Below are 20,515 nucleotides of genomic sequence, written 5' to 3' on the forward strand. Positions count from 1 at the left end.
ACCTAGAAAAAGAGGCGATATTTGAAAACATTAGCTAACATGTTTTAAAAAATAGTATGGACTTAATTTAACCTCCTTTAAAAAAAAAAGTTATCTGGCTAAGTAACATTTTTAAACAACTTATTTCCTAGTGTAGAAAGGGCCCAAGAGAGCAAAAATTGAGCTGTTAGAGGGAAGAGATTTTTAGCAAGTTTTTAAAACTCTTGGCTCATTTTTCTGACTCTTTTACTCCAATGCCAAACTGACATTTTGCATAAAAGAAGCTTTGTTAATCATTAAACATCCATACTCCTTTTGACTAAGGTACTAAGAGTTCACAAATAAGCCTTAGACATCTCATTTTTATATCCTGGTAGCCCCTAGCATCCAAAACTGGGACAGAGGAGCGCCCAATGTGCTAGACACTATCACATATGGTAAAAGACAATCCTGCCCTGAACAGAGGAGACAAAGGGTGGGAGAAAGTAATTATTTTTCCCATTTCAAAGATGTGCATGAGAATCTAATGTACAAAGTAATGACAATTTCAAAATTAACCCAGTAAGAAAATATTCAGTTCATTTTCATGCAGGTAACATATGAACTGAAAACACACAGAGAACCTGATTACATTACCTACTTAGCTCATAAGCCTGCGTAAGCATATCCCGCTCATAAACAATATCTACAGGCTGGACAGCCTTTGTGATCATCTCTTCCTCCTCATCATCGTGGTAATCATCCACTTTCTTTCGAAATTCCTTCACTAGTTTGAGGCATCGGACCATGACATCAGTCCCTGAGAACACATGATACTACTGGTTAGTAAAATAACAGAACAAAATCTATGGGTGAAAAGGAGGGATCCACATGAAAAATAAGTTAATTCATTTCTCTCAGCATTGACAAACAGAATGACATTCCAGTTAAGTATCTTGATGAATTATCACAAGTGGAAGTGGGCACTTGCGTATGGGCCTGATGAAAATTCTCACAGCCTTGAGGTTTTTAACGATGGATACAGATGGAAAGGTCTCCTGCTCACTTGCAAAGATAACTTAGGGTATTCCTAGGGTTCAAACAATGAAGTATTTGAGGGGATGTGAAAATGGTTCTATAAAAGGATATAATATGAAATTAGGGAACTTTTAAATATGTGCAGGAAGGTGTGTGAATGGTGATCCTGTGAGATACATCTCTTCAGAAAACCAATTTAGATTGCAGTGTCTCTTCAGAGACACTGTCCTTTTGCTCTGATAATCACCTAACAAATGTTTGGGTCTTCTAAAGAAAGTAATTAACTGTAATTATTTTATCTATCAAAATGTAATACCACCCTTGAAGATTTACAACCCTTCTACTCTATGAAAACAATAGACTTAGGGAACCTGATTACAAAAACAGCTATCTTTTGAGCTGTTGTAATATGGTTAAAATGTATAATCTGGAGGAAACATCACAGTGATGGAACCAGGACTAAACCAACAGATTTGGTTTTTTTTTCCATGCAGACTTGGGAAAATGATGTTGCATTAGTCACAGCCATCAGAAGGCTCTCCTGGTAACAATATATACGGACAAGAAACTCTTAAAAGTTTACCTTTTGCAGCCTTGAAACAGTGGAAAACTTAGTACTGTGCATCTAGGGAATGGTAAGATTTGTTAACAGAAATGGCAGACTGAAAAATATTTGGGAAAAATACACACTGTGAAAATGGGTATTTGATAGAAAATCTTTCCTGGGTCTAAAACTGATGCACACAAGGAAGGATGACATTAGTACCTTACCTAATCATATCATAATCCCACTAATCCCTGGTTTATTGTTAATACTCAATATATCCTGGATTGGATAATGATTTCTTGTGAGTTGCGTTGTGTACTAACAAATTTATAACTTATATATATGTATACACCTGAGATGCAAAGGAAGCTTTACCTTTAAACACTCTGCTATTTAAGATTTTGGTTAGTTTATAGACTTGATGACATCAGCACGTACATAATAAAGATGTGGCTACAATTACCTTTCTTTGTTTTATAGGGTCCACCATCAGGGTGCAAGTCCTGTAACGGAGTAGATAATACTTTGGCCAGGCCAGCATTTATCATATATTGATACAGACGTTTGAATGTTCTTTCACAGAGACCCTACAACAACAGTAAAAAGAAATGAAAAAAGATGTCACTATTCTAAGGAGCATTCCCTACAAATCAGGAAGCTAACAGCAGTTAAACCCTTGACTTTCATAGAAAAGTACACTGAAGCACCTCAGGGACAGAAAGACATTTCTGACTCAGGGTACGTCTACACTGCACGATTATTTCGAATTAGCTTAAACCGATATTACAAAACAGATCTAATAAAATCGGTTTAGCGCGTCCACAGTGGGATCCCGAAATCGATTGTTTGCGTCCATGGTCCAAAGCTACCATCGATTTCAGGAGCGGTGCACTGTGGGTAGCTGTTCCTCAGCTATCCCATAGTTCCCACTTCCGTGTTGAGAGCACAGTGCCTGATGGGGCAGAAAACATTGCCCCGGGTGGTGCTGGGTACAGCCTCACCCCTCCCTTTGTGAAGGCAGCAGACAACCCTTTGGCGCCTTTTTCGCGGAGTGCATTGAGCAAACGCCATAGCACAGCAATCTTTCCCTTTTTTTTTTCACGTGGTGGTGGGGGGAAATAAACTGAGGAGCTGTTCCCTGAACCACGCCAGACACTGTGTTTGAACCTACAGACATTGGGAGCTCAGCCAAGAATGCAAATAATTTTCAGAGACTGCTGTGGACTGTGGGATAGCTGGAGTCCTCAGTACCCCCTCCCTCCCTTCATGAGCGTCCATTTGAGTCTCTGGCTTCCCGTTACGCTTGTCACACAGCGCTGTGTATCCTGGAGTTTTTTATTCAAACGCTTTGGCATTTCGTGTTCTGTAACGGAGCTGGATACAACAGATTTGTCTCCCCATACAGCGATCAGACCTAGTATCTCCCGTACGGTCTATGCTGGAGCTCTTTTTGGATTTCAGACTGCATCGCCAGCCGTGCTGATCAGAGCTCCACGCTGGGCAAGCAGGAAATGTAATTCAAAAGTTCGCGGGGCTTTTCCTGTTTACCTGCCCGCTGCATCCGAGTTCAGATTGCTGTCCAGAGCGGTCAGTGCTGCACTCTGGGATGCCGCCCGGAGGCCAATAACGTCGATTTCCGTCCACATGAACCCTAATCCGAGTTATCACTATCGAATTTAGCGCTACTCCTCTCGTTTGGGAGGAGTTCCGAAATCGATTTAAGGAGCCGTTTAACTCGATATTAATGACGACGTCGTGTGAACGGATACAGCGTTAAATCGGTATATCGGCCATTAAACCGATTTAAAGTCGCAGTGTAGACCTGGCCTCAGTTACTATATGCCTGTAGCCCCTTGACCAGGACTTTATGTCCCACTTCTCTTTCATTTACCTGGTTTTTAGTATCCGGTCGTCTTTCCCTGTCTACAAGCTCTCCATTATCTGTCTTGAAAAAAGCTTTCGCACTATCACATCTGCCTCTAATTACCATCCCTTGCCTCCTTTCTTCCACTGTGTTCAGTTTATTCAAACGTCCTAGACCTCAACTAAATCCTGCATTCCACTCAATCCTGCTTCTGCCCTCTCCATTCAGAATGGTCAAGATCAAAAATAATAATATATTACAAACTGAAGAAAGGGAAAGTTGATTGTAATGAATGTAAATCAGAAGCTAGGAATTGTAGAAAATTGATCAGGGAAGCAAAGGGACACAAGGAGAACTCTATGGCCAACAGAGTTAAGGATAAGGAGGAGGTTTTTTAAAGCACATTAGGAACAAAAAGAATCCTAACAATGGCTCTGGTCCATGACTAAATGGAAATAGTAGAATTAATAATAATGCCAAAACAGAAGTAGTGTTCATTAAATATTTATGTTTTATATTTGGGAAAAGAAGAGATGATGCAGTCATATCATCTGATAACACTCTTTCCATTCCAATGGTATCTTAGAAGGATGTTAAACAGGAGCTCCTAAAGACAGACATTTTAAAATCAGCATGTCAAGATAACTTGCATCTAAGAGTTTTAAAAGAGCTGGCCAAGAAGCAGGCTGGGCCATTAATGCTGATTTTCAAGAAGTCTTAGAACAGGGAAGTTCCAGAAGACTGAAAGAAAGCTAATGTTGTGCCAATATTCTAAAAGGGCAGATGGGACGACCTGGGTAATTTTAGGCCTGTCAATCTGACATTGATCCTGGGCAAGATAATGGAGCAGCTGATACAGTACTCAATTAACAGAGAATTAGAGGAGGGTAATATAATTAATGCCCATTTTATGAAATTACAGGTTTGGTTGATAAAAGTAGAAGTGTTGATGTAATAGGCCTATTTAAGGCAATCTCGGGGCACTTCTCACAGCCCCTCACGTACCAGCTCCTGAATTCCCTGCAACTCAAATGGAGTTGAAGCAGCCAAAGGAAGACGAAAAACTAGTAACTAATGGGATATGAGGCATTCAGCTACCAGCTGGAGGCACACAGAAGAGAGCAGAGGAACTCCAGAGTCTATACAAAACACTGTGAAGGGGAAAATGACCTGCATTCCCCTTGCTCCCAGAAGCAGAGAAGAGGGGATCACAGACCCCCTTCCAGTCCCACTGCTCTCCTTCCTTCAGGAGTGGGGAAAAAGGTAGCCCCAAACCTATCTTCAGCACAGGCAACCTTAGGAGGCTGCTCACTGCAGCTGTGCAGCTCCAGAGGCTCCCTATGGGGTGGGAGAAGCAGAGGCCTACTTTCCAATCCTAGTCTGCCTCTCTGGGCTCCCGTCCCAGTCCCATTGCACCCCTCCCCCATCGGTTCTCAATCAGCCAGTCTTTTCCTGTTCTGCCTCCCCCAACAACTTTTACTCCCAGTTTCTCTCCCCATCTGCCACCCTCCAAGTCCCAGTCTCCTCCAGGTTCCATAACCCACTTTACTCCCTCTGGTCTGGCTCTAGTCCCTTCTGCACCCAATTCAGAAAGCTTACTCTTTCATGATGCCTGGGCCCAGAAAAAGGAACACCAAGAACGCAGACTCTTACTTCCAGCGCCTGGCTCCAATCCAGCCCAACCTGCATCAGCCAAGAGTGGCAATGGCAGAGAAAGCCCTGCTTAGCCCCTTCAGCCTGGGCAGGCGTACGCTCACTGCAGATGGAGTCTTTGGAGAATGTAGCTGTGAAGCTCCAAGTCTCTACTGAGTATATGTGGACTGAGATTTTTTAGAGGCTTAAAACCTGGCCAAATTTGAATACATTTTCACTATAAGAGCAAAAAGCACCTCCCTGACACAAAGGCCACCCACTTCTAAATGTCAAGCCCTTGCTCCAGAACATGAGGGTGCTAGAGATTCTCAGAGAAAAGGTTGTTTATTTAATAAGATTAACAACATTTTCCCTATACCTCATTCTGGGCAATGGCTGAGCCGTTTTGTCTGAAACTTTCTAAAGTTTATTTGAATTAGACACCTGACACTGAAAATTTCAGCCTGAGAAGTTAAAGTCTGGTACTTAGAAGCAATGGAAAACAGGTCTGTTTAATGGGAAGTATTATAAGATTGTCTGACATTTCGCATTATATAGACCAGTTCTGCTTGTAATGCTGAATTTTTAGATTTCATTAACAGCAACTTGAAAGCAAATCTCACCAGTTCTTCCCTCAGATTCCCCAATGTTTCCATTTTGTTTGATCGAGTGCTCAGCACACTTGAGAGCTTCTCCATAAGGATATCATATTTACTCCTCCTAAAACAAAAGGAAGTTATTCAACATATGAACTTCATGAGCACTGACTTTTACATCCAGAAATACCACAGAAAACACTAGTTACCATCACAGAGGTAGACTGAGAAATATAAAGCAAAGATTTTAGCAACATTTGAGGGAAAATCAAGTTGTTTATGTTAAGGTCTTACAAAAAACAGACGCAATTCAATTTTTGAATAGTCTTTTGAATTTGGACTCAAAACCCAACATTTCATTTGCATGCCCTTGGTTTAAGATGTGCACTAATTTTGAAAAGTTTGGGTGATCCCCCTCAGAAACAGGGGCACTGAATATGTTTCTAAACCTTTTGCAATGGGCTGTTGGACTTCTTCAAAACTTCTCTAAAAGTTGATAAACCCCATATAGATTTCAGAAGAGCTTTTGAGCCACATTAGTATTTCACAAACGTAGCGATGTATGCACAGTACCCAGATGACTTCTCCAAATTATCTCTACCCATCATATTCCCCATATCACATTTCTTGATTTATGCTACCAATCCTGGTTTGCCTCCTGGAAGCATGAGAACACAAAAAGCTTTATGAAGTCCATGTAGGTTCAATGGTTCCTCCTAACAGGCCTTAGTTACAGGACCACCTACTCTTTGTCAAACAATATTCAAAGGTTGGTTGTTAATCAGATATAAAACTATATTTGATATAAACATTGTTTGTCCTGGGAAACTGTAAGAAGTCATACTTCACAATTTTTTTTTTACCCACTTCATATTTAAAAGCCCACACTCTGTTACATTGGTCATATATAGATTAGAATTTTTAAAAATTTATGGAGGAGTTCATTTAAATTTACACACAGAGTGCTGGTTAGGGGAATGCCCTTCACCCACATGGGCCAAACAGCAGATGCAAATATCCAATACCAGGAAGACAGCCAGATACCCAAGCTGTTCTGAAGCCAGGCCTGCTGTTTCACTGCGACCAAGCCAAAGCCAGTGCAGGATCTAACTATGCAACAGAGGAAAAGAGAGTCAGAAGTAAAAATTCATTAGAAGGCGCTGTAGGAGCTATCCAAGAATAACACAGATATTAAAGCAATGTACAAGAAAAATCAGGTCTCTGTAGGACAAGACCAGGCAGCAGGATACCTAACCATGTAAACCATGGCTGGAGGGGGGCACATATCCTTTATACAACCTCTGTCTCTGAATGCTTAACCACTGTGAGGAGGGGCTAATTCAGAAACCAACAAGCACGCTTCCAGAAAGTTTTGATGGGCCCATGGCACCAGGAGCATGTCCTAATGATAAGAAAGTACACGTACCAACCTGAAGAACCACCTAACTTCTGTTTGGTACATACCTGTCAACATGAAAGCGGTTCAAAAGCAGAAGAATGGAGTGCTGCTGGACTCCACTTGGTAGTCTTATGACATGGGACTGCATTGAAATGAGACCATTTCTGTCTAATACTCTTCTGTGATAATGCATTTTACCAGCATCCACCCTAGAGAAGACAAGACATCCACAGAACCTCCCATGATGGCTTGTAAATAAATATAATAAACAAATTATATTCATATAGCACCCATCATCCGAATGACCTTTACAAACTTAAATTACTATACAAATTGCCTGTACAACCTTTATTCAGCCCTCTTTTGCATATACATGATAGTCTTATTACATCATCACATACCACTTTCTCCACAGGGCCTCATTCAGTGTACAGGAAATGACTCAGGGTAGTATACTGAATGAGGCTGTTGTCTATAGGACTCAGCCTCATTTGCTGCTGAAGTCAGGTGTATAATAAATGAGAAAAAATACTATTGGAAAAGAAAAGATGGTCTTATGGTTAAGGCAGGTGAATGTCACACTGAGAGACTGGATTTTATCTTTGCTTCAGCCACGTGATGCTGGGCAAGTCACTTAAACCAAACTTTTCACAGGTGGCACTAACTGTGTTTTTCATTTTCTAGGTGCTTAACTTGAAACAACTGGGATCTAATTTGCGAAAGTGCTGAGAAGTCATAGCTACAGCTGAACTCAGTGAGAGCTGTGCTCTGAGTATATGAAATTCTACACAAATATTAAGTACTCCAAAAAACCAGTCCCCAAATGTCTCAAGTTGGGCACCCAAAATAGACAATTATGACCTTCATCTCTCTGTGCCTGAGTTCCCTATTTGTAAAATGAAGGTAATCCCACCACTGTGTCTCACAAGGGAATTGTAAAGGTAAGTTCATTAATGTTTGTGAAGCACTCATACAACGGTAGCTCCACAGAAACACCCATGAGGAAATTAATAGTTCTGTATTCAATGCAGAGTTAGGATGGTGACAGTGTTGCGGGAAATGCGGAATTGGTTAGCGCTATGCTAGGCTGATGCAGCGACTCCTAGTGTTGGACACCATCACGTGGTCAAGGGACATCTACCTAGAACACATCAATCACCCAACATCGGCAAGACCAGGAGTGATGAACTGAAGAGCCAATGAGAAACAAAGTGGGGAAAGTATTTGAAAACTTCCCTGATGGACTGTATTTTCTAAGGAACAACCTATCCTAATTTCTCAAAAACTGAGGGACATTCTTCACTCATTGCCATATTTGCTTTCCACAACCAACTCTCTGTATAACTTTTCATGAGTGATGTCACCAAATATTTGGATGCTAATACTTAAACTGTCTTTTTAAATTTATTCACCTAAATTTGGGTTATTTCAGATTATGTACTACATGTATCTTATGACTTTTAAAACAAACTTTGTATTTTTGGATAATCTAAGCACTATACCCAGATGTACAAACATTCTTTCCTTAACCTGTGTATTATATAATTTTAACATTAGATTTAATAAAAAATTGTAAATATAGCCTGGAGCCACACACTGAATGGTGAGGATAAAAAATATTGAATAGCTGCTCAATATTAATTCTGGCATTTCCTAACTTCTGTGCGTTTGACTTTGCAACCTTAACACTCTTTCTGTTTATTTTTTTTTAAAAAATTAATTTCTTAATTTTTTTAAAAAAAGCAAATAAATAGAAAAGAAATTCCATCACGTAGAACCATACAGACCCCACTTTCCAGCAAGGCTGGAACCTTTAGGTCCACAGCACAGACTTCTGCCACTATCCTCTGCGTACCAGTCATGAGAGACAGGTAAGAGTTTCTGAGAGGGCTTCCTCTGCTGTCTAGCCAATAGCTATAAATGTTTAGACTCAGGAATCCTGGGTTTAATTCCAGGTGTTCAAGTACTTATTGACTCTTCTATACCTGTATCCCCTCTGCTCCTAACCCAGCCCCAGCTTGATCCTGCCTCCCCTCCCTGTGCTTTCCAGACAGGCTGTTTCCTCCTACCCTGAAACTGTGACAGGTACATCTCTGATCCCATAGAGACCTCCATGCAAAATTTCAAGTCCCTAACATCATCCTCTGAAATGGATGAACTGTTTTTTTAAAATTCAGCCTGGGGCAAAGACCTAACATAACATTTTTCAACGTGAAATTTACATTCTGACAAAATTATAGGCAACAAAAAACAGGGTCTTATAATGGAAAGCATAGCTCAATGTATAAATTAACATCCTGTGAACATGAACAGAATCTTTTACACCTTTCTAGGTCTGCAGTGTCTGAGCTTCATAGGTAGGGCTCTTCCAAATTCAGGGTCCATTTTGGTCAATTTCATGGTCAGAGGATTTTTTAAATCTTAAATTTCATGATTACAGCTATTTAAATCTGACATGTCATGGTGCTGTAATAGTAGAGGTCCTGAGGCAAAAAGGAGTTGGGGGGGGGAAAGAGGGGGTTGCAAGGTTATGGAGGGGGCGGGGATTATGGTACTGCTACCCTTACTTCTGTGCTTCTGCTGGTGACGACGCTGCCTTCAAAGCTGGACAGCTGGAGAGTGGCAGCCACTGGCTGGGAGCCCACCTCTGAAGGCAGAGTTGCTGCCAGCAGCAGCGCAGAAGTAAGGATGGCATGGTATGGTATTGCCACCCTTACTTCTGCGCTGCTGCCTGCAGAGCTGAGCCCTCAGTCAGCAGCCGCCACTCTCTGGCCGCCCAGCTCTGAAAGCGGTGAAGAAGTAAGGGTGGCATGGTATGGCACTGCTAACCTTACTTCTGTGCTGCTGCTGGCGGAGTGCATCTGGCCAACAGCAGCTGCTCTCCAGCCGCCCAGCTCTGAAGGCAACGCAGAAGTAAGAGTGTCAATACTGTGACCCCCCTGCAACTCCCTTTTGGGTCAGGATGCCCAGTTTGAGAAATGCTGGTCTCCTCAGTGAAATCTGTATAGTATAAGTTAAAAGTACACAAAAGACCAGATTTCACCAGGGAGATCAGATTTCATGGTCCGTGACGCATTTTTCATGGCTGCGAATTTGGTAGGGCCCTAGTCATAAGCAGCAGGAACAGTGTGAAATTAACACGGATAGCAGCAGTAAAACTATAGAAAGTCTGCACATGACAAAAGCCATGCCAATTTCATGCTGCTGCTTGGCAAAACTAACAAAAACAGCAGAAGCAGGCAATTAAACTATTAATAAGGATAAGAGGAAGGGACAGGAGACTAAAAAAATTGGAGTCTTGAAAAGAGGGGTAGAGTAGCAAAAAATAGGCTGGGTGGAGCTTCAAATTTTTCTATCTAGTAGCTGGAAACTAGTATAAAGGAAGCAGGTCCCAACCAGGATTCCGGTACAGCAACTCTGCAGAAACCCCCACACCATCCCCTTCGTATCATCTGGGGGTAGGTGAAGGGAGAAAAGCAGCAACTGGGCTTACTAAGTCGCACACTTGGACTTTGCAGCACTTCACCTCCTTCATGTATCTAGCTATGACTATTAGGATCAGTCCTCCACATGAAAGTAATCCCTATATATAAGCAGGTTAGGATAGGAAATTAAAATACCATCTCCAACTGAAACTTCAGGAGGAATTTAAAGAAAGCATAAAGTACTTAACCAAATGGGAATTTAGTAAAGACAAGAGGTTAATAACTGTTTTGGTGAGAAAGTACCATGAAATTTAGTTACTTCAAGCAGTAAGCTGGTATCTCCAGCAGCACAGGACCTGCAGCAACCAAGTGCCCACAGTACTGTGATGAGACATTCCTGAAGAATGAAGCCTTGTCTGCAAGGCTTTGATTTATTTTCTAAACAACAACAAACTCTATACTTACTTGAAAGCCCCAGTGTGAAGGTCTCTCTGAAGTTCCCCTTGCCATCTAGCACGACCTAATCGCTCCAAAATGCAGTAGGAGAAGTCTGGGAGTTTTAAGTCTGGATCCCCCTCCCAGCCAATTAAAGCCCTGTAGCGCAGAACCTGTGAAGCAACGATGACTAATTTCTCCCCCAACCTACAAAGCAAACAGCAAGAGATGAGAGGTTAGTTTCCCAGAGCTTCTAAATTTAACCATCTCCCCAACTGCTTTCTTTTCTGAGCGAAAATGATTACTGAAGGGATTACTTTGAAGTTGCACAAGGCTCAGCCGAAGATCTAGGACTCTCTCTCCATCTTCATGATGGCACATAACACCAATTAACATTACAAATGATTAGCTGTAACTCCAGAAAAATACTTCACCAAGCACCGAGTTTGAAATTTAGGAAGTTGTCGATTGAACTGCCTGCCTGCCTGGCTCCTATCCAAATCTTTCCCACTTTCCTGATACAGAACTGAGATATGGTCCTGTTCTCAACCACTATCTCCATATAGGCTGAGGACAATTGCAACAATTCCATGATAGGCTTGATGTCAACTGACATCAGCAATAACAAGAAGCTTGTTACTCACACCAGCCCTTTAAAGTAATAGAACTGCTTTCACAACACTGTTTTAAATGCTGAATTGAGGGATGGAAAGGATCAAATTATTTTTCAGGAAGTTAGTAAGCTGCTTAGGCCTGGTCTACACTTCAAAGTTAGGTCGACATAGCTACAGCACTTGGGAGGTTCCGAAAAATTCACACTGTAGACGTAGCTAGGTTGACAGAAGAACTCTACCTTTGAGCACGGTAGGAAGTGTCTACAGCATGGCACTAGAGCAGCATACCTGCAATGCCGTAGCACAGACATGGGCTTAGTGAGCAGCATTAAAAGTAGTAACCTTGCAGCAGGAACGGGTGATGGAGCTTTAGTTATAACAGGAGCAATGCGCATACAAAATGATTAGCTGCTAGGTGCATATTATAAATCCTACATGCTCTCCAAGCGCTGATAATGCAGCACATCAATAGAAAAATCTAAGAAGTTCCAGAGCAACTTGTTCAGTCATGTTTTTAACACTGAATAGTGGTAGCACTACTAAATACATGTCTGTTTTACTCCAGACAATTGTCAAAGGAAAACCTAGACTTCTCCACTGCACTACCAGGAATATACAGTATTTTGGCAGCACTGAGATCTCAGAGCTAATTTAAAAGAGAAAAAACTTTAAAAGCCTGGTTTGAAAATCTATATATCTGGTTCCCAGGTTAAATTCCTCAATTATTAAAATGGAGAGAAGCCAAAATAATGCCAAATTAAATCATGGAGCCAGCAGGGCTGTAAATATTGTTTAAAAAGTTAAATGATATAATTTTAATCGTTTAAATGGTTAACTGGTTAACCAATTAAAGGGAGAGGTCTTGACCTGCACGGCCTGGGGTGGCTCCGGCCGGTGCAGCCCAGGGCTGGGGGTTAACAGCAAGACTAATGCTTACCAGTTAACTGTTTAATATTTTACATCCCTAGGAGCCAGGCTCACCTCCCCTTAAAAGGAGCTGTTTCCAAATAGCAAAGCATTGTAATTTAAAATGAAACACCAACAAATACTGAAATCTTCTTACTCACTTTTCATAGGCTTCTGTGTAGGCATAACAAGGCTGCAAATCCTTTGTCCTAATTTGATCAGTATAATTTAGTCTCTCCTTAAAATATTGGCATGAACCCTGAATGCCATCCTTATTATCCAAAATCATATGGACAGGATAAATATCATCTAGAGGGACAGGATCTCTTTTCGTTTCCAGTATTCCTGTTTCAAGATCTATTTCTTCATATCTGAAATAAAAATGCAAAGAGAGCCAGTTTTTAAAATTGTAACATCCACGAGACAAAAACAACTTAAAAGTTGAATTTAAGGTTGCTGCTACATTTCAACGGGTCTCCAATAAATGTCTTGGAATAAACCTAGAACTAAAAATCCTTTAAATCTCAAAAGTTAGAAAGCCAGGAAATGCAGAATTAGAGCTGCACTTCTCAAACAAGGAATCCAAATATGTCAACATTCAGAGCATAATAAAAAGGCTTTTTCTGAGGAGATGGGAGTAAACAAAGAATTTTTAGCATAAGTATGTCAGGGGGGTAATAATATGCACACTGGCCTTGCTGAATTTTACTGTACTTTTATTGATTTGCCCAAGTACCACGAGTTTTAGACAGGCACACTGACTCTTTTTCAATACTTTTCAAAAAGAAGTTGCAATGCTTTTTATTTCCTGATTATTTTTCAGTAAGACAATCATGTACAGAAGCTAAGTTTTTGCATATAAATTTTGATTTATTTACAAAACCATTAAAATAGTGCAATTCACAAATTATTTCTAGTTTTATAGTTTTTGAACAAATACAGGAGAGAGTTGTGTGCTACAACATATTAGTATACAAAACTTATATTTAGTAACAATTAAGGTTGCAACAGTCCATACTCCACCCATGCTTTCTTTTCCATCTTGCCCACAACACTGTAAATAACCTATTCCAGTGCTCCATAAAGTTTTCATTTTTCTCTCCACCAGATACCCAAAAGTAATACATACCACAGCTTTATCAAACTTTAATTCAAATGCAAAACCTGAAGCTACCTCATCTGCTTTTATAAAATTGTATCAAAAGATCAGTAAATCTGACTATCATATATTGCATGCATTCTGGACATTATTCTGCCTTAACACTAGAAGGTTACTCTTAAGATTGTTAATCATGCCATCCCTCCACACACAGATCAGCAGCCCCCTGACCTTCATATTCCTTAGCATAGGTTATTTGAATGACATGAGTAATTAATTAGCTCCTTTCCAGACCAGGCACTGGAGAACGACCTGAGACAATTTGCCACTAGTTTATACAACTGTTTAGTAGACAGCAGCAGAATCCTGTATATTTTACCCATGCTTGGGAGAGGAGTCATGATGCAAGGCAGAATGGTACAGTGGATAAGACTGGGGTTTGTCATGTTAAATACTTGGGATCTGGACCTGCAGTGATCTTGTATGAGCTCACTCCTTTGTTTAAAATAATAATAATAATTGACAGGGAGCTTTCCCTTAGGCAGACAGGCATGTGGTGTCTTTCTTTCCCAAAAGTCAATGATAGCGTTCACACCACAACATTTATTTTTTGTTGTTGAGTTAAAAAATTAATAACTTCAGTTTGGTGCACTTATTTGATGTTATGGCTAAAAAGTTATAGTAAAACACACTTTACAAATACTACTGACATATAACTGCTATTCTAGGTACAGTAGAACTGCAGAGTTCTACTGTACCTCGGGAATGGAGATTGTCTGTAACTCTGAAACGTTCTGTAATTCTGAAGGGACTTCAGCCACATTGGGGGTTGGGGCTGCAGCCGTGGGTGGGGGGGTGGTGGTCAGGACTCTGGGGGAGGGTCATGGTTTCTGAGCATTGGGGCACCAGGGCTCCGGGCAGGGGACTCAGGGCTTTTGCCCCATGAGAACATTGGGGCTCAGCACTTTAGACCTGTGGGGAGTATGGGGCTCAGGGCCTCAGCCCTGCAGCTCCATTCCCAGTTTCATCTTCAGAAAAAGATCTTGGAGTCATTTTGGATAGTTCTCTGAAGATGTCCATGCAGTGGCAGTCAAAAAAGCAAACAGGATGTTAGGACTCATTAAAAAGGGGACAGAAAATAAGACAGAGAATATCTTATTGCCCTTACATAAATGCATGGTATGTCCACATCTTGAATACTGCATACAAATGTGGTCTCATCTCAAAAAAGATATACTGGCATTGGAAAAGGTTCAGAGAAGTGCAACTAAGATGATTAGGTGTTTGGAATGGGTGCCATATGAGGCTAGAATTTTTCAGCTTGGAAAAGAGAAGACTAAAGGGAGAGATGACAGAGATATATAAAATCATGAGTGATGTGGAGAAAGTGAATAAGGAATTTACTTGTTCCCATAAGAACTAGGGGCCACCAAATGAAATTAATGGGCAGCAGGTTTAAAACCAGAGCTTTGAAGCTGTGCTTCCGCTCCACTCCAGCTCCAGGCAAAAATCTGCAGCTTCGCTGCTCCGCGCTCCAGCCCCGAGCTCCGCTTCAAAGCCCTGTTTAAAACAAATAAAAGGAAGTTCTTCTTCACACAACACACAGTCAACTTGTGGAACTCCTTGCCTGACGAGGCTGTAAAGGCTAGGACTATAACAAGGTTTAAAAGAGAACTGGATAAATTTATGGAGGTTAAGTCCATTAATGGCTATTAGCAAGGATGGGAAAGGAATGGTGTCTCTAGCTTCTATTTTTCAGAGGGTGGTGATGGATGGCAGGAGAGCGATCACTTGATCACTACCTGTTAGGTTCACTCCCTCTAGGTCACCTGGATTTAGCCACTATCGGTAGACAGGATACTGGGCTGGAAGGACCTTTGGTCTACCCAGTACAGCCACTCTTATGTTCTTAACCCAAGCCTAGGAGTGTGTTGGGGTCACCATGCAAGTGGAAACCAGGCTGTGTCTGACGTGTGACTGGCAGGTTGTAGCCATACCCAGACGCTCAGGGGGGAGGTACAGCAGCAGAGCATTCTGCGGCACCAAGTTTGCAGGGCAGGGGTGACACAGCCTCTCACCGATTTGGACTGAACCCCTGAATGCCACAACCCCCCCTCCCCACACACTCTGCCAGCCCCCCCCACACACACTCCCCAAGTCACTCTACCTCCCACCCCCTGCCCTACCCTCACCGATCGTGCAGGCGGAGCGGGGGCCGCTCCCGCGGTAACAGGTAGAAGCTGAGGTCGGGCTGAGCGCTCAGGGCAGCCCACAGGAGCTGCTGGGTGGCGGGCTCCAGGGGTAGCGGGAAGGGCGGGACGCGGCTGCTCAGCCGGTACCATAAAGTATTCAGCGTGATCCCATCCAGACCCTCCAGAGCCACCTCGTCCAGCAGAGCCCACAGCGCCTCCATCCCACCGCCACTCACTACACCTGCGCCGCCGCCACCCTCCCGACGGACCCTACACCGATTCGATGACCTCTACTGCGCCTGCGCGTCCTCATTTTGCGTCACAGGGTCGCTCCGGAAGTGAGGTTTGCTAGTCGCGACGGTAACCAAGGGAACTGGTAAACAGGGAGGCGGCAGAGCTGTCGGTGTCGCCGCTGGCGGGAAAGAGACACGGTACGGGGCGGGCGAGGAGGCTCCGGGGTGAAGCGGCGGAGGAGTGGGGACGGGGTGCGGAGGGGAGGCGCCGAATTGAAGGCGAATGACTGGCCTGGGGAGGACGGGATTGGGGGGCGGGCGGAAGGAAGCCGGCCGGGATGGGGAGCGAGGCCCGCCGGCGGGCTCTCGTGCTTGTGCGATGAGGCGCTCCGGCCGCAATGTAACAAGGTTTGTCCTGGCCCCACCCCGCCATTGCCCCGGAACAGCGATCGGTGTTCAGCTTAAAAACCCAGGCTGAGGAGTTGGGTCTTCGCCTCTGCCCCAAGCAGCACCTTTCAAGGGGCAGCCCGCCTCCTCCTGCAGACATTTCAAAGGTCCAGTTTCTAAACAGCGCTGCGCGTTTAAATTAATATCGACATGGAACAAAGGAATGTCTCTTCTGCGGCTCCCATTGGCCGGGAACGGCGAACCGCGGCTACTGGGAGATGCGGGCGGCTGTGCCTGCAGGCGGCCGATGTAAAGAAACTGTCTCGCGGCCGCAGGCGGATTAACCTGACGGGCTGCAGATTGCCCACCACTGTTTTAGAAGTTAAGTGAACAGGAGAAAAAAGAGGGTTTTTTTTTTCTTTGCATTAGAAATTCAGGTCTTATGCATGTCGACACTACAGTCTTAAGTCTTCCTAGGTAAGGTCGACTTACAGCCACTGCAGTAATGACTGTGGTGGCTGTTTCCACACTGTCTTCTTTCTGTTGGTGGTGTGCATCCTTACCAGGAGCGCTTCCACTGACTGAAGAAGGGCAGTGTGGGGGGCTGAGTGCCAGGGCTTTCAGCTCTGCGCAGCTTTCCACCGGGTTACTTGCCTTCTAGTTTCCCATTGAGAGTGAGTGGCAGGAATCCACCTAGGGCTTATCATCTCCAGCAGGGAGATCCATAATGTCCGGTTGTCTGCTGTGCTCCTGGCAGGGAACTAAGAGCCCAGAGGGACAGTCAGGCTCTGAGGTGGGAGTGATGATGCAGCCAGACTCCCTGCCGGGAGCAGAGAAGCAGGACACTGGAGGGTAGCAGGGCTCTCAGTGGGGAGCTGGGGCTCTGGGGAGCAGCAGGGTTTCCAGTGGGGAGTCTAGGCTGCAGCCCAAGCTGGGAGCCTGGCTGGCAGTCCAACTTGGAGTGGAGACTAGTCCAGTTGGGGAATCAGGCTTTCTTGTAAATTTCATGGCTCTGAGTGGCATGGAACTGTGAAATTGATAAGACAACCAACAACCCATGTAAGTAATGCAGTGTCTGTATTGACCTAACTACACCAACATAAGCCCTACGCTTCTCATGGAGGTGAAGTTATGATGTTGGTATAGTAGGGCGCTTACATTAGCACGAGCAAGGCTGTAGTGTGTACACTGACATAGTTGCGTTATGTTGATCTAACTGTGTAGTGTAGACCAGGCCTAATAAGATGTCTTTTCAGGAAGATTGAGTGGATAACTAATGAACTGGGGAGATCATATTCACAGATACCATGCAGGCTAGCAAAGTCAAGAATATGTTATTTATCTTTTATATGAAACTATATAAAAAACTTATTTCAGTTTGTAAATTAAGCTTTTCAGTGTCATGCGTCTGACAAAGTGGGTATTCACCCACGAAAGCTTATGCTCCAATATGTCTGTTAGTCTATAAGGTGCCACAGGACTGTGTCGCTTTTTACAGCACCAGACTAACACGGCTACCCCTCTGATACTTTTCAGTTTGTAAGTAGTCAGTGATTTATATGCATATAGAGGCTGAAGGGAGTGTCATAAATAGAGAGCTAAGGGTTAATGTTTCTTTCACCTGTAAAGGGTTAACAAATAGAACCAAACACCTGACCAGAGGACCAATCAGGAAACCGGATTTTTCAAAGCTGAGGGAGGGAATGTTTTGTGTCTGTGTCTTTGTCTGCCTCTCATATCATAGCTTTCCTACTCAGATTTGAACCTTAGCGTTCATAATCTGAGAAGCTAGCATAAACTCCTCTAAGCTTAATTACCAGCTTAGATCTGATATTGCTGCCACCATCCAAAAATTCCAGTGTTTTGGCTCACTCTGGTCTCCCCAAAACCTTCCCTGGGGAACCCCCAAGACTCAGATGCCCTGAGTCTACAACAAAGGGAAATAACCCACTTCCCTAAAGGGAAATAACCGGCATTCTCGCTCGAGCAGCCTCTCACACTCGACCACCGGCAGAATTTTTCTCATCTGGGCTAGACCTGAAGAGTTACTGGATGCAGGCACCTCTTTACATCTCATATCCAAGAAGCATGTCTCTTTCTCTTCCACAAAGAGACAAACCAAATACAAGGAAACAGAAAAGATTCTTATTGCTTCTCCCAGCCTTAGCTTTCCCTCCCGACCAATGTTCCCTGGCTGGCTGCAGAGTTCACTCACTCCGTAGATCTAAAACAAGCAAGAGGAATTTTCCCTTCCCCTTCGTTCCTTAGGGCCGACCGCGAAGAATGAAGAAAAACCTCAAACAGCAAGTCTTAAAAGAAAACTTTATATAAAAAGAAAGAAAAAGATCATAAAAAAATGATTCTCTGGTATTAAGGTGACAATGACACAGGGAAGTGGGTTATTTCCCTTTGTTGTAGACTCAGGGCATCTGAGTCTTGGGGGTTCCCCAGGGAAGGTTTTGGGGAGACCAGAGTGAGCCAAAACACTGGAATTTTTGGATGGTGGCAGCAATATCAGATCTAAGCTGGTAATTAAGCTTAGAGGAGTTTATGCTAGCTTCTCAGATTATGAACGCTAAGGTTCAAATCTGAGTAGGAAAGCTATGATATGAGAGGCAGACAAAGACACAGACACAAAACATTCCCTCCCTCAGCTTTGAAAAATCTGGTTTCCTGATTGGTCCTCTGGTCAGGTGTTTGGTTCTCTTTGTTAACCCTTTACAGGTGAAAGAAACATTAACCCTTAGCTCTCTATTTATGACAGGGAGTAAACTTTTTACTTTATTAACATGTATTGGAGATGCATCAGGAGTATCACAATGGAATGTAACTGTTGAGAGAGGCCTGGTAACTTGAAATATGTTCTTGTAATCTGTATTCAGCTGTTAGCCTGAACCCTAGCTTCTGTCTTATTGCATCCTTCATGTTGCACATCCCTTTAAATCTCCTTAGAAAGAAACACAATGTATATTGCATCATTTCAAAGGGAAGTATTGGTTCCCTCTGACAGCCAAGTCTGAGAGAAATGGGCAGCATTTAAAATGATGTTTACTTTACGGGTCTGAATTGGAAGCTGGTTTAAGCATCCCAGTTCATTTCTTAGGAATTTAAGAAGAGAAACAAAGTGGTGTTGTGGAGGGTTGCTACTGCTCATCGACTCATCTTGCTCCTTATCCCCTCACCACCCTCCCTCCCCGACCACCAACCCAGGATCCCACCCCCCACCAACCTCCTCTGTTCCCTGACTGCCCCGACCCCTATGCCCCTTCCCCCACTTAGAGTCCTGACAGACCCCCGGAATGCCCACGATCCAACTCACCCTTCCCCATCCCCTGACCAACTCCCCAGAACCTCTGCCCCCTCTCTGTGCCCTGACTGTCCCCAGGACTCCCTGCCCCTTATCCAACCCCACCCCCCCAAGCCCCCTGCCATGCTGCTTACTGCTTCCCCTCTCTCCCGGGGGCTCAGTGCACCGCATCCAGGAGCAGCCCTCGACAACACTACAGCAGCCTGGCTCCAGCAGGGCCTAAGTTCCCGCCGGTCAGCCTAGAGCTCGCAGCCCCGCCCTCTGGAGCAGCTCAGGCCCTGCCCCCTTACCGTGCAACTCTGAGCAGGAAGGAGCTCAGGCCGCGCTAGACCCACACCGCTTTAGGTTTGTCCAGGGCCGCTCCCGGGTTACCCCCGCCTCTCCCCTCTCTCAGAGCCTCAGCGCACCGCATCCAGGAGCTGCCCTGGCCCCCGAACAGTGCTGAAGTGGCGTGGCTCCAGCGGGACTGCAGGTCGCAGCCCCACCCCCTTACCATGTGGCTCTAAGCGGGGCGGAGCTCAGGCCCCGCCCGAACCATGCCGCTTTAGCTCTGTCCAGGGCTTCTCTTGGACGCGGCACGCTGAGGCGCCAGGTAATGGGGGAAGGTGGAGGCGGGCCCAGGCTGGAGAATTCTCATAGGGGCCTGGGGAAAATTGCCCCACTTCACCCGCCCCGCCCCCCAGGTGTCCCTGGCTCCGGTGTGAACAGTGGCTTCTCCTGCTAATATAGCTACTGCTGCTTGTAGGGACTGGAGTAGTTAAGCCAATGGGAGAGCACCCTCTCATCGGTTTAGAACAGCTACATTAGAGAGTTTACAACAGCTCAGCTGCATTTGTGCAGCTGTGCCACTGTACACTCACTAGTGTAGCCGTGCCCCTAGTCT

At 44.0% G+C, this 20,515-nt stretch overlaps 2 protein-coding genes across 2 annotated transcripts in view; one reads left to right on the top strand and one right to left on the bottom strand.

The window, feature by feature from the left end:
• Nucleotides 1-16,001, bottom strand: part of GTF3C1 (general transcription factor IIIC subunit 1) — a 75,816-nt gene extending 59,815 nt beyond the window's left edge. Inside the window, exons 1-7 of the mRNA XM_032794656.2 lie at nucleotides 15,706-16,001; nucleotides 12,576-12,785; nucleotides 10,925-11,101; nucleotides 7,100-7,243; nucleotides 5,663-5,759; nucleotides 2,007-2,130; nucleotides 620-778 (exon numbers count right to left, since the gene is read on the bottom strand). Of these exons, the coding sequence (XP_032650547.1) occupies nucleotides 620-778; nucleotides 2,007-2,130; nucleotides 5,663-5,759; nucleotides 7,100-7,243; nucleotides 10,925-11,101; nucleotides 12,576-12,785; nucleotides 15,706-15,926 (1,132 nt within the window). The 5' untranslated portion in view covers nucleotides 15,927-16,001. The remainder of the gene's footprint in view (nucleotides 1-619; nucleotides 779-2,006; nucleotides 2,131-5,662; nucleotides 5,760-7,099; nucleotides 7,244-10,924; nucleotides 11,102-12,575; nucleotides 12,786-15,705) is intronic.
• Nucleotides 16,002-16,052: 51 nt separating this feature from the next.
• KATNIP (katanin interacting protein) overlaps nucleotides 16,053-20,515 on the top strand; it is a 166,640-nt gene continuing 162,177 nt past the window's right edge. The window contains exon 1 of the mRNA XM_032794660.2: nucleotides 16,053-16,136. The gene's annotated coding sequence lies outside the window, so the exon portion shown is untranslated. The remainder of the gene's footprint in view (nucleotides 16,137-20,515) is intronic.

Source organism: Chelonoidis abingdonii, chromosome 9 (assembly GCF_003597395.2).
Source record: "Chelonoidis abingdonii isolate Lonesome George chromosome 9, CheloAbing_2.0, whole genome shotgun sequence".
In the NCBI taxonomy this organism is placed as follows: domain Eukaryota; kingdom Metazoa; phylum Chordata; order Testudines; family Testudinidae; genus Chelonoidis; species Chelonoidis abingdonii.